At 36.7% G+C, this 19,641-nt stretch overlaps 1 protein-coding gene across 1 annotated transcript in view; it reads right to left on the reverse strand.

The window, feature by feature from the left end:
- The window catches only part of scaper (S-phase cyclin A-associated protein in the ER), a 66,502-nt gene that overhangs the window by 30,603 nt on the left and 16,258 nt on the right, over nucleotides 1-19,641 (reverse strand). The window contains 14 exon segments of the mRNA XM_032583017.1: nucleotides 2,952-3,078; nucleotides 3,874-3,939; nucleotides 9,882-10,018; nucleotides 13,334-13,441; nucleotides 15,400-15,552; nucleotides 15,648-15,729; nucleotides 16,045-16,187; nucleotides 16,293-16,448; nucleotides 16,566-16,694; nucleotides 16,696-16,707; nucleotides 17,132-17,243; nucleotides 18,472-18,589; nucleotides 18,674-18,737; nucleotides 18,854-19,021. Coding sequence (XP_032438908.1) covers nucleotides 2,952-3,078; nucleotides 3,874-3,939; nucleotides 9,882-10,018; nucleotides 13,334-13,441; nucleotides 15,400-15,552; nucleotides 15,648-15,729; nucleotides 16,045-16,187; nucleotides 16,293-16,448; nucleotides 16,566-16,694; nucleotides 16,696-16,707; nucleotides 17,132-17,243; nucleotides 18,472-18,589; nucleotides 18,674-18,737; nucleotides 18,854-19,021 — 1,575 coding nt within the window.

The raw sequence follows: 19,641 nt of genomic DNA on the forward strand, positions 1-19,641 counted from the left end.
TCCCCAAGACCAGAGCAACACCTGGGTGAGAATTAGCTCCTGAATTATACAACAGGAGCAGTCTCATCCAATTATTGTCCAGACAGACTATTGTTATCCCAGCTGATGGGAAGGCCCAGACAGCTGGTGATTCCTGCAACAATATCTGCAACCCAGCAGCCCAGCTAAATTGCTCACAGTAGTCTCCTCCTACCAGGAAGTTTAATTACTGCTAAGAGAATGACACAGTCTCAGTTATGCAGTGCCGCAAACAGACGGACAACAAAGGGGCAGACTTCATTATTGACAGACTTTAATCAGTGACGTAAAGTCAGGTGCACACCCCCTTTAATGCTACAACGCAGAGCAGCCAGATTAATATGACAGATGAGTCTTGGTACACATGAATCCCATCATCATACAGTGGACCAGGTCACCTGTATACCACAAAATTGCAGGACTAAATATTTTCAAAGCTTAATTTTCAAGTGTAAACTTCTGTGTATACAATACGACATGTGTTTCATCTCAATGAAGAATGATGCATTTCAATATTTACCCTGTGCATACAATATGTTTCTTGTCCAGTTTTATACTTACAATCAAATTAAAAATCTGACATACAGGGCTCAACAACAAGCGGGAGAGGGCCACTACTTTAATACCCTGTACAGGAAAAATCACAAAAGAAACAACTTCTGTCCACTCTGGCGTTTTCATTGGCATTGCAAAAGGATTTTTAACCAGAACAATGAAATCTGAAAATTGAAGTAGTTTTGAAACCGTAAATTTTCTTAAACCTCTATTTACCTTGATTCCAGTAATTTATGGCTGCATAGTTGTGACACTGCTGATCCAAACTGCGTTTATCACAGGCAGAGGCCCAACCAAGAAATGCCATTGTCTTGCCACTTTGTCCTTCACCTTCCCCCACAGCCCCTCACAACCTCCATCAGGTCCACCAGTCAGCTGAACCAGGCTTTGACAGGAACCAAATGAAAATGTAAATACACTCTGCAGTTGCCGGTTCCTCGGAGAACCACATTCCTCAAAGTCTCCAACTTGTCATATACGTTCCTCTTATTTATGTAAAATTGATCTAAAAGTGGTTGTAAACATTTTAACTATAAGTAAATAAACATGGTTAATAATTAGGCAGGTGTGTGAAAGAAAAATAAAAGTAAAAATGGCCGAAAACCCTGCTTTCCTCAATCACCGTAAATAAAGTTTAAAAAAAAGAGAAAAAAAAGAAGAAAAAAAGCTGGCAGTTTTGACATTATACAAACCCTTAAACGCCACAGAGGGAGAAACAGACTTGGGTCAGAAAGTAGATCTAGCGTCAGATGTAAAGTGGAAAGGAAGGGGCACAAACAACCGTGCAGGATAGAAGGGTTGAATGCTGCCTAAAGAATTAGCTAAGAAAGTGGAGGCTGAATCAGATATGGGAGAGAAAAACAAATCACTAGGTGAGTCTGTGACATGAGATGCTTGTTAGGTCAAATAATCTAAATGGCTTCAATTTGAAGTGACTCTTGGGCTCAGAGAGTTGCCGTCTGGCCCAAGCCGAGTTAAATAATGGAGAGATTATTTATTTGAGTTTGTCAAAAGATTAGAGGGGAAAGTGGTCCCCAAGCTTCCTCATGTCTGAATCACAGTTCTGCTGAACAATGGTTGGATATCTGTGATGATAGGTGTTAAAGCAAAACTTTCCAAAAGAGTTAAAAAATCTCCTTTAAATTGAGGCAAAAGACAAACCAAATGTAAGCAGACAGAGACTTGATGAGCCTCTTTTCTGTGACTCTACTGTTGAATAGAACCCTGTGGCCCACTGACCCCTGACCTCCCACTGGGAGTTTGTGAAGCTAAGGGGCGGGGTCGTCATGTAGCAACAGCTTGCGTGCTGCTCATATCATGCTTGTCTCCTCCTCATCTCTTACAGGATGCTCTGCCACCCACCATCGCCACCTCTTTCTTTAAATCTCTGGGGAAATTTGGTAATGGCCCTTCCAGCCGCCCCCGTCGTTACAGTTGGAGGATTATAATATCTCTATTCTAAAACCCAGAGGCATGCACAGAAGGCTGTTGTGAAGATTCAAACCGCAACGTGGCATGAAATTTACACCTCGTAACAGGAAGTGGGCTGTATATTTTCCTCATCTTAAGCATGGAGGCTGTTAATGCAATTCTTAATTCCTTCACTTTCAAATTGATGCGTTTTGTTGCGGGGGAAGAGAACCTTCTGGGGCAGATGCTTCAACTAATGCTTATATAGACATAATTTACAGCTGTGAGCAATTCACTCACACTTATATTATTTGATTGGTAAACTAGAATTTACAGTTGTCTAAACAAAAGACATAATTTGCTCTTGTGCTTGGAAGCTCCTCTACTTGCAACATGTGAACAGTGAAAACACAATGCGGGCCTTTACTCTACATGTACAGAGGAGTTTGTTTCCTCTCCCACGACTGCAAGAACAAAATGACATCATTTAGTTTTCTCAGCCCAAGTGTAAGAGTTCTTGTAGCTTGTTGACGACACATTTATCTGGGCAGAATCTTTTTATGGTGTGGTGTCCGACAAGTATTATATCCAAATGTTGTGGGAGGATAGACCTATGCAAACTTCCCAAGAGTTCTGCCCTTGAGCCCGTGTGAAGAATGAGATATCCTTGCCAGAAAAATCTTTGTTGTTTTTACCTCCAGTAAAAGAACACATTTATCTTTTCTTGCAGATTGTGCATCGGTCTTTAATTTGCTCACTGCTAGGGAATCACCAGGGGCAGGGTAGCGGGAATAAATGTTACTGTAAAAAAGGAAAGTGAATCTCAACAAAACAACTAATGCTCACTGAAGTGATAAGACCAAAAACAAATCAGCAAACATTTAGAACAAAGCAAGACCAAAAACATAATCCAAGCACCTAAAATTGCTTGGAAACTTTGTGTATGTGTAATTGACTTGTTCATGTACCCGTTTCTCTAAGATACGAGAGATTTCTCCCAGAGTTCTGTCCAGTCCAGATGCTTTGTTGTTGGCCCACTGTCCTCCATCTTGGCCCTGCAGCTGCTTCAGTAGGTCTTTAACTAAACGCTGCAATCTGAACGGACAGGAAAAAAGGGAAATTTGTTCAAACTAGTTTTCATGTTAAATTTTTACCAAAAGCAGCAGATCTAAAAAAATAAGTATGAATACATTTAACCATTTGCAAGCTTTATTATCTTAAAGACAACTTATCCTACATAAATTAGGCAACAAAACTGACCTGCTTTAATGTCAAAATATATAATGACATATGGTAAAAATAACTAGTAAATCTAAGAACAACTGTAAATTTGTCCAACTTTTAAGTTAGACAATAGATTTATTATGCCTTAATGAATATACATGAAATAAAACAGCATACTTCAAAACCTTAAGTAAAAATTACATTTCAATTAAGTAAAAGTAAAAACTATTTGATCAAAGTTAAAATCAAATTAAAACATCTAGGGAGAATTTAGAAAGACCAATTAACCTGACAGTCATGTTTTTGGACTGTGGGAGGAACCCGGAGAAATTGCTATAATTTAACAAAAAATAAAACAGTACCTTAAACAAACAAGACGCAGGAAAAGATCCTAATCACACACATAGTACTAATATAAAACTATTATTAGTTTTTCCAAACTTAAAATGTCTTATTAGACCAATAAATGATTTCTTTTGTAGCAAAATGAAATTGCATTATAAAAAAAGCCCAAATTCTTATTTGAAATTAATCTTACATAAAGGAAGTTCAACTGAATATTTTGTAATATAGATTTCTTTTCTTTAACAAACTGCAAAATTATTTAAGCATAACCATTTTTTAAAAGCAAAAACAGGTTTTAACGACCAATATAGTTACACTTACTTGGCTTTGTATGGGGAGTCAAGAACCTGATTCTTTGCCTCCATTGAATTCTCATATTCCTTCGCTCTGCAAAATGAGAAGCAGAAAACATCTTTAAAGTCAATGAAGAAAAAAAAAAAAGACCTTTGCCTGTCAATAAAGGAAGTAGAGGATCAAAGTGGGAAAGCAGTTCAAACCCACTCAGTTTATTTGGCCTCTCAGCCAATCGTCATGTAACTCAGCTTAAAATAAACAGACTTTGGGTCCGTAGGGATAAATGCTTTGCTATTGTCAACTCATCTCATCAAAACTTAATACTGGGATTTTTTTCTTTACATTGTCTTGCTTTTGTTGAGAATACAGTGTAACATTTTCATTGATGTCTCACATTAACAGTGTGTGGAAGTAAGAAAAACCATGTGCTATTATTTCAGTGACATTAGACATTATCAGGTTGAGGGGGAAAAGGGGTGTGTGTGTGTGTGTGTGTGCGCGCGCATCTTTGCAAGAGAAATCTGATTAAGGGTAAATATCTTTTATCAGGAATTCCCAAACATGATAAGAAACTATTGATCAAAGTCTGAACAAGGGTCTTCCAGTAATTAATCTCATGATTGATGGAATCAGATACTTCCAGGGATCAGACAGGTGTATTTGTCCATATTCTACATTATCAAATCAGGACCAGCTATGCTCGATCAACTAATGAACTCAGGTATTTAAGCATAGTCAATTAGTAGAACACAGATTTCCTTTATATTTTTCAGTTCAACGATCTGTACTTTTCAGGACTTGAGTTTTGACACTTATACAAACAATTAATCTAGTTGGGTTTTAATATACATGTGTTCCTCAAATCCAGAAGACACTGCTCAATTCCAGACTTGGAAAATGACAAAAGCTAATTTCATTCTTTGGCAGACTTTTTACGACTGTGCAGGAACTCTTAGAGCATGACAACTAATTGCACAATAAGCAAAGAGCAACAAGACAAAGGTAAGAAACCTAAGGAAGGAAGAAATAAGACGTAAATAAAATTTTTTTTTTTAAAAACAGAGGACTGTTTGCTACTTTTTCAAATATATGAATTTTTTATACCCTTTTCGGTAAAAAAGGAATTAGTTAAAGTCTTTCTTCAGAACTCTAATTATAGAAAACAGGGTAGCAAAAACTACAGGAAAGGCATAGAAATAACATCAAGATATAATCAATTTATTGTGCGTAGAAAGAATCATGTTTATTTGACCACTTATGAACTAAATGTTTTCTATTAAATCTAAAACAGCATAATAATTAGAGGTTAGATCAACAGCAAACACTTCATAAGTGCACAAGTGCAAATCAAGGACACTCCTGTAAAGAACGAACCGTCTTGCCCTTAAATGCTACTTACATAAAATTAAACTAGTTTATTTTGAATTCAAAAACATTCATTATCGAATGTTGGTCAATTTGATTAAAAATAAAAATGCTGGCTATGGTACGATTGCACTGTTTTATGATACAACAGTACTGCATTACAGCATTGAGAGCGTGGGTGTGGGAACCCCTCACTTTTTACAGACACCATACGGTGTTCCAATAAAATGGTTCATTTCCACCCAGCGGTGAAGTGGCTCACCTTTATGTTTACGGGAGCTCTGTGTTATTTATGACCTCTAAAGGGCTGCTGCCTTTGAGTGCTGGTCTCAGCGGGTCTGCTGCAGAGTGATGGTGAACAGAGGCAGATCATGTTGTCACTTTCGTAGCACCGCTGAGACTCACAAAGGCAAAAAACCCCACCAGTACAGAGAATAAAGTGTAGGAGATGGATGGTTGTTTAAGCTTGTAATTGTCTCTTAAGTCATTTAAGAATGTATACTCTCTTCTGAAAAGCATAACAGTAATATATTATCTTAAGAAATTTCTCATAATTCATACATTATCTGTAATGAGGGCTTGAAAATAAGTCTGCCTTACGCAAACATGATTATAATGGAGGGGTTTTTGTGACGTGGAAAGAAAAAATGTGTTTCACAAAAGCAAAGCTTGTTTTTAGTTAGTAAATCACCAATATAGCAGGACTCCAGCAATATAAAGACAAACACCACATATGTTCAGAATGGGCTTTAAGAAAAAGCAGTACTCAACAGCAACAATCAATGTAGAAAACCATCTGTTTGACTAAGTGATCTCCAGCCATTTCACAATTCAGATCAGACTAGTCTGGATGATCAAGGACAACTCCATATTCATTAAACCAGATTATTTTCCAGGTTAGGAAGGGAGTTAGGAAATTATGAGACTTAGTTTCCATCTACAAAGATTTGTCATCATAACTGTTCATTAAAGATTACTGTGATTTATTTCTTAAATATTCTTAAGCTTTCTTAAATTTAAGACTATTTTTTTATTAATAATTGTTTATAAGCTAAACTATTTTTACATATACTACTGACATATGACTGGTTCTCAATGTCCTTTTGCAGCCCACCACTTCATTCCATCCGTACTACAAAATATAAATAAACTGATTTAGCTATGAATATTTTGCCACATGAAATTAGTTCAAACTCAGCGCAGATTCAGTTAATTATGGCAGTCGGTCAAACATGCACCTGGGCTTAATCCAGACTCTCAAACAGAAAGAACTTGAAATTGTGCGACTGTGGATGATTAACTTTGTTGGATGAAAAAAAGCCATAAAATCCTGAATAATCCAGGTTTGGCTCTCACATAGAATAAAACTTAATGCATCACTGCCTGTCTTGAGTACATTTCATTCTTGGATCAAATTTAGTCAAGATTCTAGATGAGACATCAATGGGCAGTTTTTCCCCTTTCATTTAGACATGAATGCTCAACTTTTAAGACTCAAGAAGTAAAAATCAAACTCGTGAATTTAATGGACCCCATCAAAAAATTGGTAATAAAAAAAATAGTGCCTATAAAAAGTACTCACCCCCTTGGATGTTTTATAATTTTATTTCTTTTACAAATCAATTGTGAGCAACAAAATTTGGCTTTTTTGACAACAAAATTTAGTAGACTCAACTTTGGCTGCAATGCAACCCAGAGTGTACTTGGATTGCCTCAGTCAGGTTGAAATGAAGCATCTGGATGAAGCTATTTTACTCCATTTTCCTTTGTAAAACTGATCAAGTTCTGACAGGTTGGTGGGGATCGGCTCTTTTCGAGTTCAGCCACAAATTCTCTCTGAGATTAAGGTCTGGGCTTCGACTAGGCCACTCCAGAATATCCACCCTGTTTGTCTTCAAACTATTTCTGTGTAGCTTTAGCAGGATGCTTCTGGTTTTTGTCTTGCTGGAAAATAAATGTTCTCCAAAGCCATAGTTCTCTTGCAGGTAGGAACAAATTGTCCTCCAGGATTTTCCTACATATGGTTAAATTAATTTGATCTTCTACCTTTACAAGCCTTCCAGGGCCTGCTGCTGAGAAACGTCTCTACATCTGGCATGATGCTGCTTCGGAGTCTCCCACATGTCTTTTGTCAAACTTGATGTATGTTTTTTTTTCCAGCGGTGGCTTTCTCATTGCTAATCTCCCATAAAGCTTTGACTGGTGAAAAACCCAGGAGACAGTTCTTGTCTTCCTACCTCAGGTGCAGAAGCTTGTAGCTCCTACAATGTAGTTACAGGTTTCCTTGTGGCCTCTCGCACTAGTCTTCTGCTTGCACGGTCACTCAGTTTATGAAGACTGTCTGTCCTAGGTAGATTTACACAAGAAATAATCCTTCCTGTTCTTGATGAATGGCTTTAACTGAACTGTAAGGGATGATTACTGACTTAAAAGATTTTTTAGCATTCACCCTTTGATTGACTACTTTTCAATAACCTCTTCTCTGATTTGCTTGGAGAGGGGTTTTTTTTTGTTTTGTCTTCATGCTGTAATATTAGCCAGGAATACTGATTAACCAGTGAATGGACCTTCCAGACACAGGTGTCTTTATACTAGAATCACTTGAGACTGCCTCACTGTACTCAGGTGATCTCCATTCCACTCATTGCGACACTATTAGGACAAATTCACTAGACACTTTTAAAGGGGTTGAATGTTTATGCAATCACTCCTTTCCTGTTAAAGATTTTATTTTTTACTTTGTAGAAATTAGTTTTCAATTTAACAGTATTTTTGTGAATTTTGTAAAAAAATAATAATAAAAAAAAAAGTCAAATTTTGTTGTCATACTTGATTAGTAAAAGTCATAAAAGGGTAAAACATCCGACGGGTTAAGAAGTTTTTATAGGCACAGTGTGCGGTTGGTAGAGGCTAGGCTAAGAGTAGCTATGAGCTTACAAAAAGTTCACTTGTAGTTGCAGCAGGAATGTTACACGATTACTTTAAAAATATTTGCTCCAAAAATTTACCTTCAGCTTTTGCTGCCTTCCAGTATTATCATCATCAGGTGTAAAACTCTAGCCATTTTAATTCAAGGTGGTCCTTCTTAATCCAAACTGCCTTCTTAAAAATCTAGGGCATCAATAACTTTAGCAGGTGACCCATGGTCTAACACAAGAGTTTGAGGATAACTTCACCAATTGAAGACATTATTTTCCTCACAGTAAGGTTTGCAATAACTCTTGAGTGAGGCTGGGTCAGGGTAGGGGTAGGCAGCAGCTGTGGATCAGTTAAAAGAGTAGTTATCCTCATCCTGGGAGCTAAGAAGTTCAATTCTTAGCCACTTAAGTTATTTCAAATGTGTGCAAGACCCCAAATAACCAACACTTTTTACACACTTCTATGTGTTCATTGTAGGGATGTAACATTGCACAAACTAACAGCACATATCTCAGTTTAGAAGTAACACTTTTATAGATAAGAAAAAAAGACAAAAAACCCCCACAAATGCCAAAATTATTTTCTCTCATTCTAAGCTAGATAAAAATGGTTAAAATGAGAGAATGAGTGAAAGTAACTTCACTTTTCTACAATTTGCATTCAACTTAACAGTGCCCAAATTAACAGGTAATATGTCAAACACATAGTGAAAAGTATTTTATTATGGGAAATATAGAAAATGATTTTTTTTCCCTCCAATTAATTTTGTTATAACTTCAAGCTAAATATAGAATGATAGATTTTAACCAAAATTAAACCTCTAAAAAAAAACACACACAAAAACACATTTACTGCTGTAGTAACTTCACTTTCCTTTTAGTATCAAACTTTAATTCAACAGTGCTATTCAGGCCATATGTCAAACACAATGTGACTGAAAAATAACTCTTATTATGAAAAACTTATAGAATGATTTAGAAACAATTAATTTGTTTCCTAATCATTTTAGATTGGTGTTCACAGTTTTTTAGAAGCATGACACCATTTATTTGAAGTTTCGTAGTGCTAAATTAATTAGACTATCACAGTTTGAAAAGTGTATATAGGCATGTGTGTGAGAGTGTATATAAAATAGATCTCATGTGTTGATGATAATTTGTTTATGATGAAATCCTCCAATAAGCTGCCTCAATAACATCTCTATACCTGCTGTTAGTCAATAAAAACTGTCAACATTGTCTCTTTCCATTCTCCTTCCGTTTTTGACAGTGAATTAATCTGACAGAGTTGAAGTTCAGGTTATGACATATAGCACCGTCACCTCCCATTTGTTGATTACTATTGATTTACTTTGATGCATCATTTAAAAATCAATAACGTAGAAGAAGAAAAAAAATAGACATGCTCATACCGCCTTTAACATATATCTTGTACACTAAAGGAGACTTCAGATTTGGCGGTGCTATGGCAGCAATTTGGAGAAGAGCTCTTTACAGAGGGAAGAAGAGGACCTATGGATCGATCCGCAGCGTTGCTCCCCAATCACAGAAAGTGGTCATAAATTCACCTCATCAGTGCCATCTTGTAGACAGCAAGGATGCAAATATAATCCGCTTTCTGACTCCTTGTCACATATACAGTATATATAAAAAAAGTTCTGGCTCAGGTTTGTTTCGAGTGTGTGAGAAGATAAGAGTCAAGCGGGACAAAAAACTGTTGGACAGAATTAGAGAAAAAGAGGATGTTATTACCTGGAGTTCATTCTGGCACGAAGCTTCTTTGCTTTCTTCCTCGCTTTCTGGCGCTCTTCACCATCCTTCACACTCTCAGAGGAGACGGAGCTGTCCGTCAGTATGTCCACAATATACTTCTTTAAGGAGAGATGCTCCTAAAAAAATAATGGAAAAAGGTATGTGGCATATATACAGCTGGAAAATTATTGTTAGAAAATGTAATCAAGTGTAGAAGATAAAAATATATAACACAGAGTGAAACTGAACCACCAGCTTAATTTTCTGGATGTTTAAACTATTCAGTCAAATGTTGCAGGGTTGTAAACACCAAATGTTAGGTGTGAATTATGTTTCACACCTAACATATGAAACATAATTATTGTCAAACCCAAAACAACTTACATTGAAATGTTATTGCACAAAAAACACAAAGACACCCACAAAGGAACCAGCTATTGATCAGAATTGGACACATTTTAGCTTGATGAGTGCCAACTGATGACAGGTGGTTAAGAAATTCAAAATAACTATTTTTTTATCAGTGAACACACCATACCCATTAGCAACTAGAGAATAAAAAAAAAAGGAAGAAATGGCTCAAAACCTTGATTGGTGTAGTTTTCTAGTGAATACACAACTGCTCACAAACATGTAAAAAGATCTACATTGTGTGCCACCAGGACGAGTGATTACCTCTAACTCTCCATTGTCTTTTATATCTACAAGCCCACCCATAAACATGCAAGCCCCCTGGAGGTGTTGCCTTCTGTCTGGGCACTGTCAAATGATTCTGATGTTTCCACCAGCAGACAGGGGAATGTAACTCCATTTGGACACCACGATGCATGTGCAAGAAACCAATTACCCAATTATCCTGTCATCTAGCACCCCAGAGAATAGGATGGCCATCAGATAAAGGGTTTCTTTTCAGTAGTGGAGCTAACCTGTGTGTGGGATACCATAGCCTTTGGTCAAGTGTTGTCTCTGCACCTGCTGTCTGAATGGAGGCTGTCACTGAGAGGGGTAATAAAAACCTCAATTGTGCAAAAGCAAATTAGTTCCACAAAAGTACAGACTGAATCCAAACTTAACCTATAGAAAGTGAAACGGTCTTTTCCATAAGAATAAAAGGCATGGATTACATTTTGAAAACAAAATTTAAAGCCTAAAAAGAAAGTCATACATCACATTAGCAGAGTAAGTCTCTATTTATTCTTGTTATAACTAATTAATTCAGAAAACTTATAACAAATTATAGCACATCGTCTTATTTTCAAGAATTTAAATTTCCATGTGACAAAGTTTGTTGTGTTGTTTAGAGTATTTTGCTGTAGGATTTTTGAAAACAAATCATTCATTACATTTAAATTTCTATATTCCTTATACGTATGTATCTTTCCCCTCTTATCACTAATATTGCAGGTCAGTCATGACTCATGACCAAAGCTGTCCTGTGATTGAGAAGTAGCTGATCTGTAATATCTCTGAGAGGCACAAGCCACTTACCTAATGGAAGTATTTTAGTCATCTATACCAAAACATCATGGATTACAAAAATCTCAACAGCTAGATCAAACGCTGCTGGAATATCAGTGGACAACACTGAGACACGAACTACAATTTCTTGGCAAGTTTAGCAGTTAAGAGTTTCAGCTTTGATGACAGACAGCTGTCTACCACAGAACCACAGAAACAAAGCACCAAAGACACTGACCCAAGGGCGCAGCTCCAGCACAATATCACAGATTGGCTCTGATGGCAGAAATGTGATAGCGCTGGAAATGTCTCTCGCTCTTCCTGACAACCTGGCCAGTCACACATCTAAAATATACATTTTTACAAATGTATATTTTACAGGATGTGTTTATCTGTTCACTGGTGCTTTAGTTCAATACAAAACCCTTTTGATTGGCATACATCTGCATGTCATGTTGGTCTTAAGGTAAAGCTATCCTTCTACAAAAGATCAAATTACCACAATGATATTGGTTTTAGTGTTTCAGAACAAGATAACATCAAGCACCTTTTTCTGAGGTGATTAATAAATAAGCTCACCAAATCATAAGAGAATTAAGACAAACTTTTCATTTATATCTGAGAGCACTACCTCATATGCAGCTAAAACAAGTTTGAATCGTTTCAAGGGTATTGTTCAATATTTTTCAGTAAAATAAAACTGTAACAGTGAGGGAGTATTGTGACCTTATAGCACCTTACAATGTCAGTGATAAAAAAAAAATCTCTATTGGCAAAAATCTGAATTGGCAAGTTAAATATACACATACTAAATACCACAAAGGAAACGTAACACACTGATTTATTTAGATACTTAAAATAAAAAATGCATTTTGCATTTATTATTTTTTATTAGTAGTAGATATAGTAGTGGTAGATATATTCTTAGTTGTAACAGTGGCAATGGATGTAGTAGTACTAGTAGAAGATCTATTAGTAGTAGTAAAAAGTAGATTTTCAACTTGTGTAGAACAAATCTATCTTCAAGGCAACTAGACCCACCATACAGTTTGTAAAAGCTGCAAGACAGGTCATAAAAAGTAAATTTTTAATATAATCAGACAATTGTCATACAAAGTTGATAGAGATGATCAATAAAATAAAAATGCAAAATGTAGTACATTCTTCCTTCTAATCTGGTCTAGGCAATAATCACATTTTGAAACTTTACCCAAAAAGCTTGAGTAAAAAACATAAATAAAACAAAAATGTAAGTTTGTGCTAAGTTTCACAATAGCTGCATGGTTCCAAAGCTGTGCTAAAATATTTCACTGAAACAACAGATCAGTAGGAACAGCAACTAAAAACGGTGAGATTAATTTGAATATTCTACAATTTTGATTAAAAAACTAGATTTACACCTTTTAGGAAAACAGTGACAATGTTATAAAATAGTGTAAGTAAATCCGAATGTATGCTCCTAATGACTTAAGAGGGAAGTAAAAATGCAGTAAGTGCCTAAAAATAGTGAGATAAGAAGAAATAATTATTATAATGGAGAGAGCAAAAAGTCAGAGGTATTGATTGTTCTGTGTTAAAAGGTAAAATAAAAGGAGCAGGAAGACCAAAGGGGCTGCTTCTAGCACCAACAGTTGTCAGCCACACAATGAGCTTTACTGAAAAGCCAATCTCATATTGCAGCCTGACAGAGTGCCTTGCAATAAGAAGCTGCTTTCCCACAGAAAGCCACTCTATGACAAAAAAAAAAGGCCTAGGGACAACAGGGTAACATCAAACCTTCACTGAAGCCTAACTATGTACATTTCTAACCTCACAAAGCAAGAAACAGTGCTGTGACAGAATATAATAGGATCCATAAACGATCACATTGCCTACGTCAAAAGGACAACTGCTGTTTCACTTTGTCTATTTACAAAACACAAGCGGCAGCAGGGCACTAGTCTCTGACACAATAAAGGGATGTTTGTTCCCAGCAGCGTGTTGGTGATACGCACCACTTCCTCATCAGAGAGCTCCCGGCCTTGGATGCTGCTACTGTCTCGCACGGCCTGCTGGTGCCTCTTGCCCTTGGTGTGGCTGAACAGGTGCACCTCTGAGGTGATCTGCAAAAGCAAACATAGTGGTCAGAGGTCAGTGCAATGGGCACAATGGAGGCAAGAGCAAGAAAGGGTTCTACCCTGGTGACACAATACATCACACAGATAAGCACAATGGGCCAATCTATGGCTGCTAAACCTCAGTTTAGAGAATAAATTGTACAACACATGCTGCACTAACTCCAACTTAAGGAAGGTTGTGTTTGTCACTATTTACCTGCACAGGATAAATAGTGCCTTGCAAAATTATTCATACTTCCTCAATTATTTCACATTTGTGAATATTTTGAGGGAGTTAAAGATCAAGGTAATTGTAAGAAAGCGGTCAAGTCTCAATGACTTCAGCTCATTATCAAAAATACATTGTCAAAATATCAGTAGAAACATAAAAAAATTATCAACAAATGAATTAAAAATATTTTACTTCTAAATATGAATAATTTAAGGATTAACTAAATTCGAGTCAATACTTTTTAGAACCACTTTTCACTGCATATTCTGTAAAATGTCTCTAACGGCTTTGAACTTCTAGAAATTGAATGTTTTGCTTTGTCCTCTGAGTCTGATCGGGTGTTTTGCCACAGATTCTGAGTTGGAACTACTACTTACACATACTAATGATGTTCTATGTTGTATTGGTTTAATATATAAAACCCCTAATAAATACATGGAAGTTTGCACATTGTGCAACTTGAAAGCACAAAGGTTCAAAGGGTATGAACATTTTTTCAAGGAGGTCTTACTGTAGAGCTTGTCTGATAAATTGCCACGCGATGAAGCAGTAGTGAAAATAGCAATAGTTTTTAATCATTTTCTGCAAACCGGCCATTTGAGGTGGTTTGTGTTTAATGTCATTAAACAAAGTGCTTGCTGCTGACCCATCCGTGATCTCTGGTGTCAGATGTCAGCCCAAGGTCAGTTAACATTTTAACAAGATTCCCTATTTTGCCCTTGACCCTTCTCTTTATCTGATGCCGGTTGGAAGTGCCAAGGTGTCCCACCCTTGTTATAATGGCAGCCAGTTAATCAAAGATAAATGTGTGCTTGTGCAATTTACTGCCAGATGCTTTAAAAGAAAAAAAAAAAAGGAATATAGTAATTTATACATCAGTTTAATAAATGCTGTTAAATCAACATTTAAATGAGCACTCTTTAAAAATCCTTTGAATAACCTTCAAGTCAGCATTTTTCCTATGGAGACAGCCAAATATTGCATCAAAGTTGCTTCAAATTACCAAAGCCCAAAAAACGGTACATTAGTCTTTTCCTGTTTTTATAATTAAACAAGCCAACATCAAATAATGATTCAGGTCAGCAAATCCTATAACATTATCAATTTTACTTAACAGTGTGTGTCTAAATGCAATGTTAATCATTTCCACAACATTTCCACCATGTGATTCTCAACAATGAAATAACCCCAACAGAGTTGTGCTAAATAGTGTGTGGCTGAAAGGGAGAAATATTTAATATCTGGTGAAGCAGCATCCACCTTTAATGACAAGTCACAGGATTTCACAGATGGCCGGCTTCCTCCATCTTCTGTTGTCCAGCGTGTTTTATTAGTCTTAGCCATATTGCTCGGCTCTTTTCCGCCATTTCCTATTGTTCATCAGCAGCTATCATTTATTCTTTGTGCATAATCAGCTATAAACATTGCGGTGGTTGATATGATGTTTATGATGATTTGGTTGGCAACATGCCAATGCCGCTCTTGGTAAATGTTCCTAAGAATTATTTTATGTAAATAGTTAATGACATTTGGCATTTGTCACACATTTGAGTCTGATTCAGAGTTAGCTGTTGACACATTTAAAGTTACAGAACAGATATTCCACTTTCAGCTAATTTGACCCTACATATTATTTTGCTGTATGGAGAATTTTATGCTAGTGCGGAATTTCCATTTGAATGTTTGAGCAAAATAACACACAAGACAACACAAGCTCTGAAACATTACATACCACAACACCACAAAGTGAGCACTGTTTCTTGCGCTCGTAAGGTGTCAGTTTAGGGGCGTAGTCTGTGTTCGCATGTCGACCACTGCTGAGCTCAGCAGCTTTCTCTTTTCTTTGCTCTATTTGCTCCATATGCCTTCGGCTGCTCTCGTCATGCTGGGAGAAATCCAAAAACAATGAAAACAATGTAGGTTTATTAGGAAAGAGGATATTCCTGGAGCATGTCTGCAAAAACAGCAAAATATGCACACCTTCATTTGAATTTTCTTCTGAAGCTCCTCCATGGCCTCTTGCTGGGCGGCACTAAGAGCAGCCAGACGCTCCTCTCGGTCTCTTTAGATTTAAAAAGATGTAGTTAAATGTAAATGCTCACATACATACCTTATGTTGTTCAATAATATAACAGATAATTGACAAATGCTTTACATCTATTTGCTGAATTTTAGTAAATTTTTTATTTTAGTGAATTTTTGCTGAATTAAAGTAGTCATACTCTTAACTTTTTCACATTTTAGTAAGTAGTGAAAGTAGATATTCTTGTATAATGGAAAAAAGTAATTCATAATTTTATCAAAACAGGACTGAATTCACATGTGTCCTAAAACAAGATTAAAAACACCCAAATTTAAGCAATGTTAGAGCACAAACCTGGCCCTTTCCCTTGCTGCATCCTCCCTGGCTTTCTCTTTCTCCTGCCGCTGCTGCTCGATACGAGCCTCCTGCTCCTTCCTCTTCGTAAGCAGCTCCTCCACTCTTGCCTGCCGCTCTGCTTCTAAGACCCGCTTGCGTTCCTACAAGAGCAAAAGAAAAATAACTAAATGTAGATATAGCTAACAGTCTAATTGGCAAATTAAAAATACAAACAGACTAAAACGTGAAATAAATAGAAACCCAACCTGCACTGCCTCATCTCTAGCCTGCTTCTCTTCTTGTCTTCTCTGCCTTTCTTCCTGCAGCTCATTAAGGCGTTGTTCATATTCATTTAACTTGGCTAGGGCGTCGTGCCTCTTATTCTGGGCTTCCAGAGTGTTGATGAAAGCTATTTCATTCACCTGATGTTACAAACAGAAAATGGCAAGAACACACAACATAAACTAAGTGATGTTGTTTCAAATTTAAATTTTGGAAAGGACACATTGTTAGAATCTTTTAGGAATTCCCTTCTCTACCTTGGCCTCTTCTTCTTGAGCTTTCTTCACAATGGCCTGGAGTTGCAGCTCTCTCTTGAACTCGGCGTGCAAAAGTTTTTCTTCCATCATCTTCCGACGCTGGTCCAACAACTGCTCTTTCCATTTTCGGCACATCCTTTTCCTACAGAAAGTGAAGAGTGATCAGCTGGTGAGGTGAGACTAGAAGAATGCATAATAGATTCATAAAGACTAAACAGTGATATCCCTTCTGCCCCCATTTTATGCCTTCACTTGCATGTCCTTGTGGGGATTAATAAGAATAAACACCACTTTATGAATTTATGTGGTTAACCCAATTTATTCTACGACTTTTTCATTTTGCTATGGCTTGGAGAATGAAAACAAACTTCATGAAAGGCTGTAGATTTTGGCAAGAGATCTCATGTCTGGCTGCGGCCAGCTGGCCTAAATGTAACAGGAGAGAATTTTAATATTTAGTGATTCTATGAGGCAGTGTGTTGAAAGACATGCTCGTTGTGAGCCAGTGTGAGCACAGCCTGAATAAAGTTTCTTTAGTAACCTAGCCATCAGGCCAGCTGACTTACTCTCTCCATGAGCTTCTGCAACTTGAGCGTCTTTTCCTCACGGAGTTTGTCCCTCAGCTGCTGCGCCTTCAGTTGTTTCTCCTCGTGTTTCTTCTTTGACTCCGCAATTGTTCTGTAAAAATTATGGGAAGAAATCATTCAGTGACCTGCCTTAAAATGGTGGGAGGTTGCAAAAAATGACAAGGGATTAAAAAAATAATAATTTATGATCATGATATCAATTAGTGGGGGGAAAAGGGAAGGTTGACGTATCAAAAAATTCCTCCATATGAGGACAACAGCTTCAGAACCAATGAAACTAGATCTGAAATATTGCAGCAATTACCCTTTAAAAAGATCACTTAATCACCCTTTATATTGTTATCTACAGTCACTGCAGACAGTATTGACTGTAGATAACATGTGTATGTGTATGTAGGTTCACCTCCACACCTCCATATTCACCTTTGTAAGGCGGATGCTTGAAAATTAAACTGATGGCTTGGCCTGCTTTCTGATTACTTTGGTCAATACTTTTCTGAAAAACTGAGGGCAATGAAACTTCATCTTTTAACAGGAGTAAAAATGTACAAAAAAAACATGATAATGACACGTTTTGGTACAGAATTCCACTCATTTGTGCCCAATACAAATTGACCATTCAGACAGGAAAGTTCCATAAAATCTTCCTCACTTCCTCATGTCTCAAGCTATGCCAGGTGTCATCAACACAAATAGCAAGGTAGGGAACAATTAAAGAGTAGCTGTAAAGATTTCAGTTTAAGAAAGCTGAGAAAAAAAAAGTGAATTAATGTGTGTTACGTCTTTATGTAAATATTCTCAAGAAAATATTGGAACGATTCCTTTACATTCTGGGGTACAAATGTTACAAAAGTAGTTGATAAATACCATCTCTTTGTCAGGTTGTTATTCATTTAAGTCAAGCACATTGTTTAAGTTGCCTTCTGTTGTATTTCTTGTCCGTTTAGCTCCAGAATTGGTTGTAGCTAACTTCCAGTCACAAAGATTTATTGATGTGTGTAAGTTGCTAGACTAATTATGATTCAACTTTATCTATACAAACTAAACAATACTATTTTTGGAAGACAAAAAAAACAAACAAAAAAAAAAACAGTTAAATACTAGTTTTGGGTTAGCGAACATTCATGTCCTAAAATCCCCTGAACAACAAAATATAATTTGCAAACAGTTTCTGACAACAGCCAAATTGCTTCTCAAACGTTAAGTAGTTACATCTGATCAGTTTGAAATGGCAAGGCAGAACAAAACAATATTGTGGGAAATCACTTTATTAAACCAAACAGCACTTGGAAAATCTGCGTAAAAGAAAAATATTTTACCTTTTGCGTGATGGAGAGGACAATTTCTCATGCATGTGGATTCCATGTCCAGGAGGGCGGGCCGGCTCTTCCTCTACTATGTCCCCCCAAGAGGTACTCTGACGCCAAGATTCTCGAGCTACAAAAAGGGAAACCAATTCAAATATACTGGCCTCTGTGACTCTTGCATAAAAAAATGGCATTTAGACGTTACATTCCATACCATCAAATTCAGCCAACATATCGCTCCAATCGATGTTGCCTCCATAAACCCCACAACTGTTAGCCTTTGGTGGAAAGTTGTATTTAATCAATTTACAAAATTTCTTGATTTTAATCAATTAATTTCTGATTAAAAATTAACATGGCGAAGTAAAACAAATAAAAGCATGCGTAATCTTACAGTAAAATCACTTTCATTGTCAGTTTCCAGGTCGTTATTCTCTGCCTGAATCTCTCTGGTCAGCTGCTCCTCTTCAGCGATGGCGCTGGCTATGGCCTCCTCATTGGCCTTCTCCAGCCGGTCCGCCAACTCCTCTTTCTTGGCCAGAACCTCGGCCATCGACTGAGGCTGCGCACATCCACCAGTTCAATTAGACAAACAAATTAACCACTTTAAAACTGTAACACGGTTCAAACTTAAACACTTTACGCTAGGTAAATAGACTACAAAAAATATTTAACTTACAAAAAAATAAATAAAAGATATCTGGGAAAAAATAAAACCTTTAAAAGAAATATAAACTCTTCTATAGATTAATGTGTATGATTGGTTTCATGTTTCGCTTCATTCTAAGTATCTTTGAGGACTAAACATGCAACGGTATAACCATAATACACTGAAAGTGATTTACTTCTTCTTATTATACCAGGTAAAGGACTATTTAAAATCAGTTAAAGGTTCTGCTATGACTTTTATGAGCGTGCATCAAGAATCAAAATACCATTTCAATCCAATCACAGTTTATACCACACAACCACCACAACTATTACAAGTAGGGAAGCATCCAAAAGTCATGCAGGGCACATTAACAGTGAGGGTAAAGAGATGGTGGAAGGAGGCAACTTAAATCTTAATTTAAGGATTGGAGTGTTAAAAAAATAGAAAATACACAATTCTAGGGAAGCACAAGCTTCAAACCATCTTAAGTGGAAAAAGCATAATTTATTTTGGAGTTTCTTCGGGGCGGT

This window comes from Xiphophorus hellerii, chromosome 2 (genome assembly GCF_003331165.1).
Source record: "Xiphophorus hellerii strain 12219 chromosome 2, Xiphophorus_hellerii-4.1, whole genome shotgun sequence".
Lineage (NCBI taxonomy): Eukaryota > Metazoa > Chordata > Actinopteri > Cyprinodontiformes > Poeciliidae > Xiphophorus > Xiphophorus hellerii.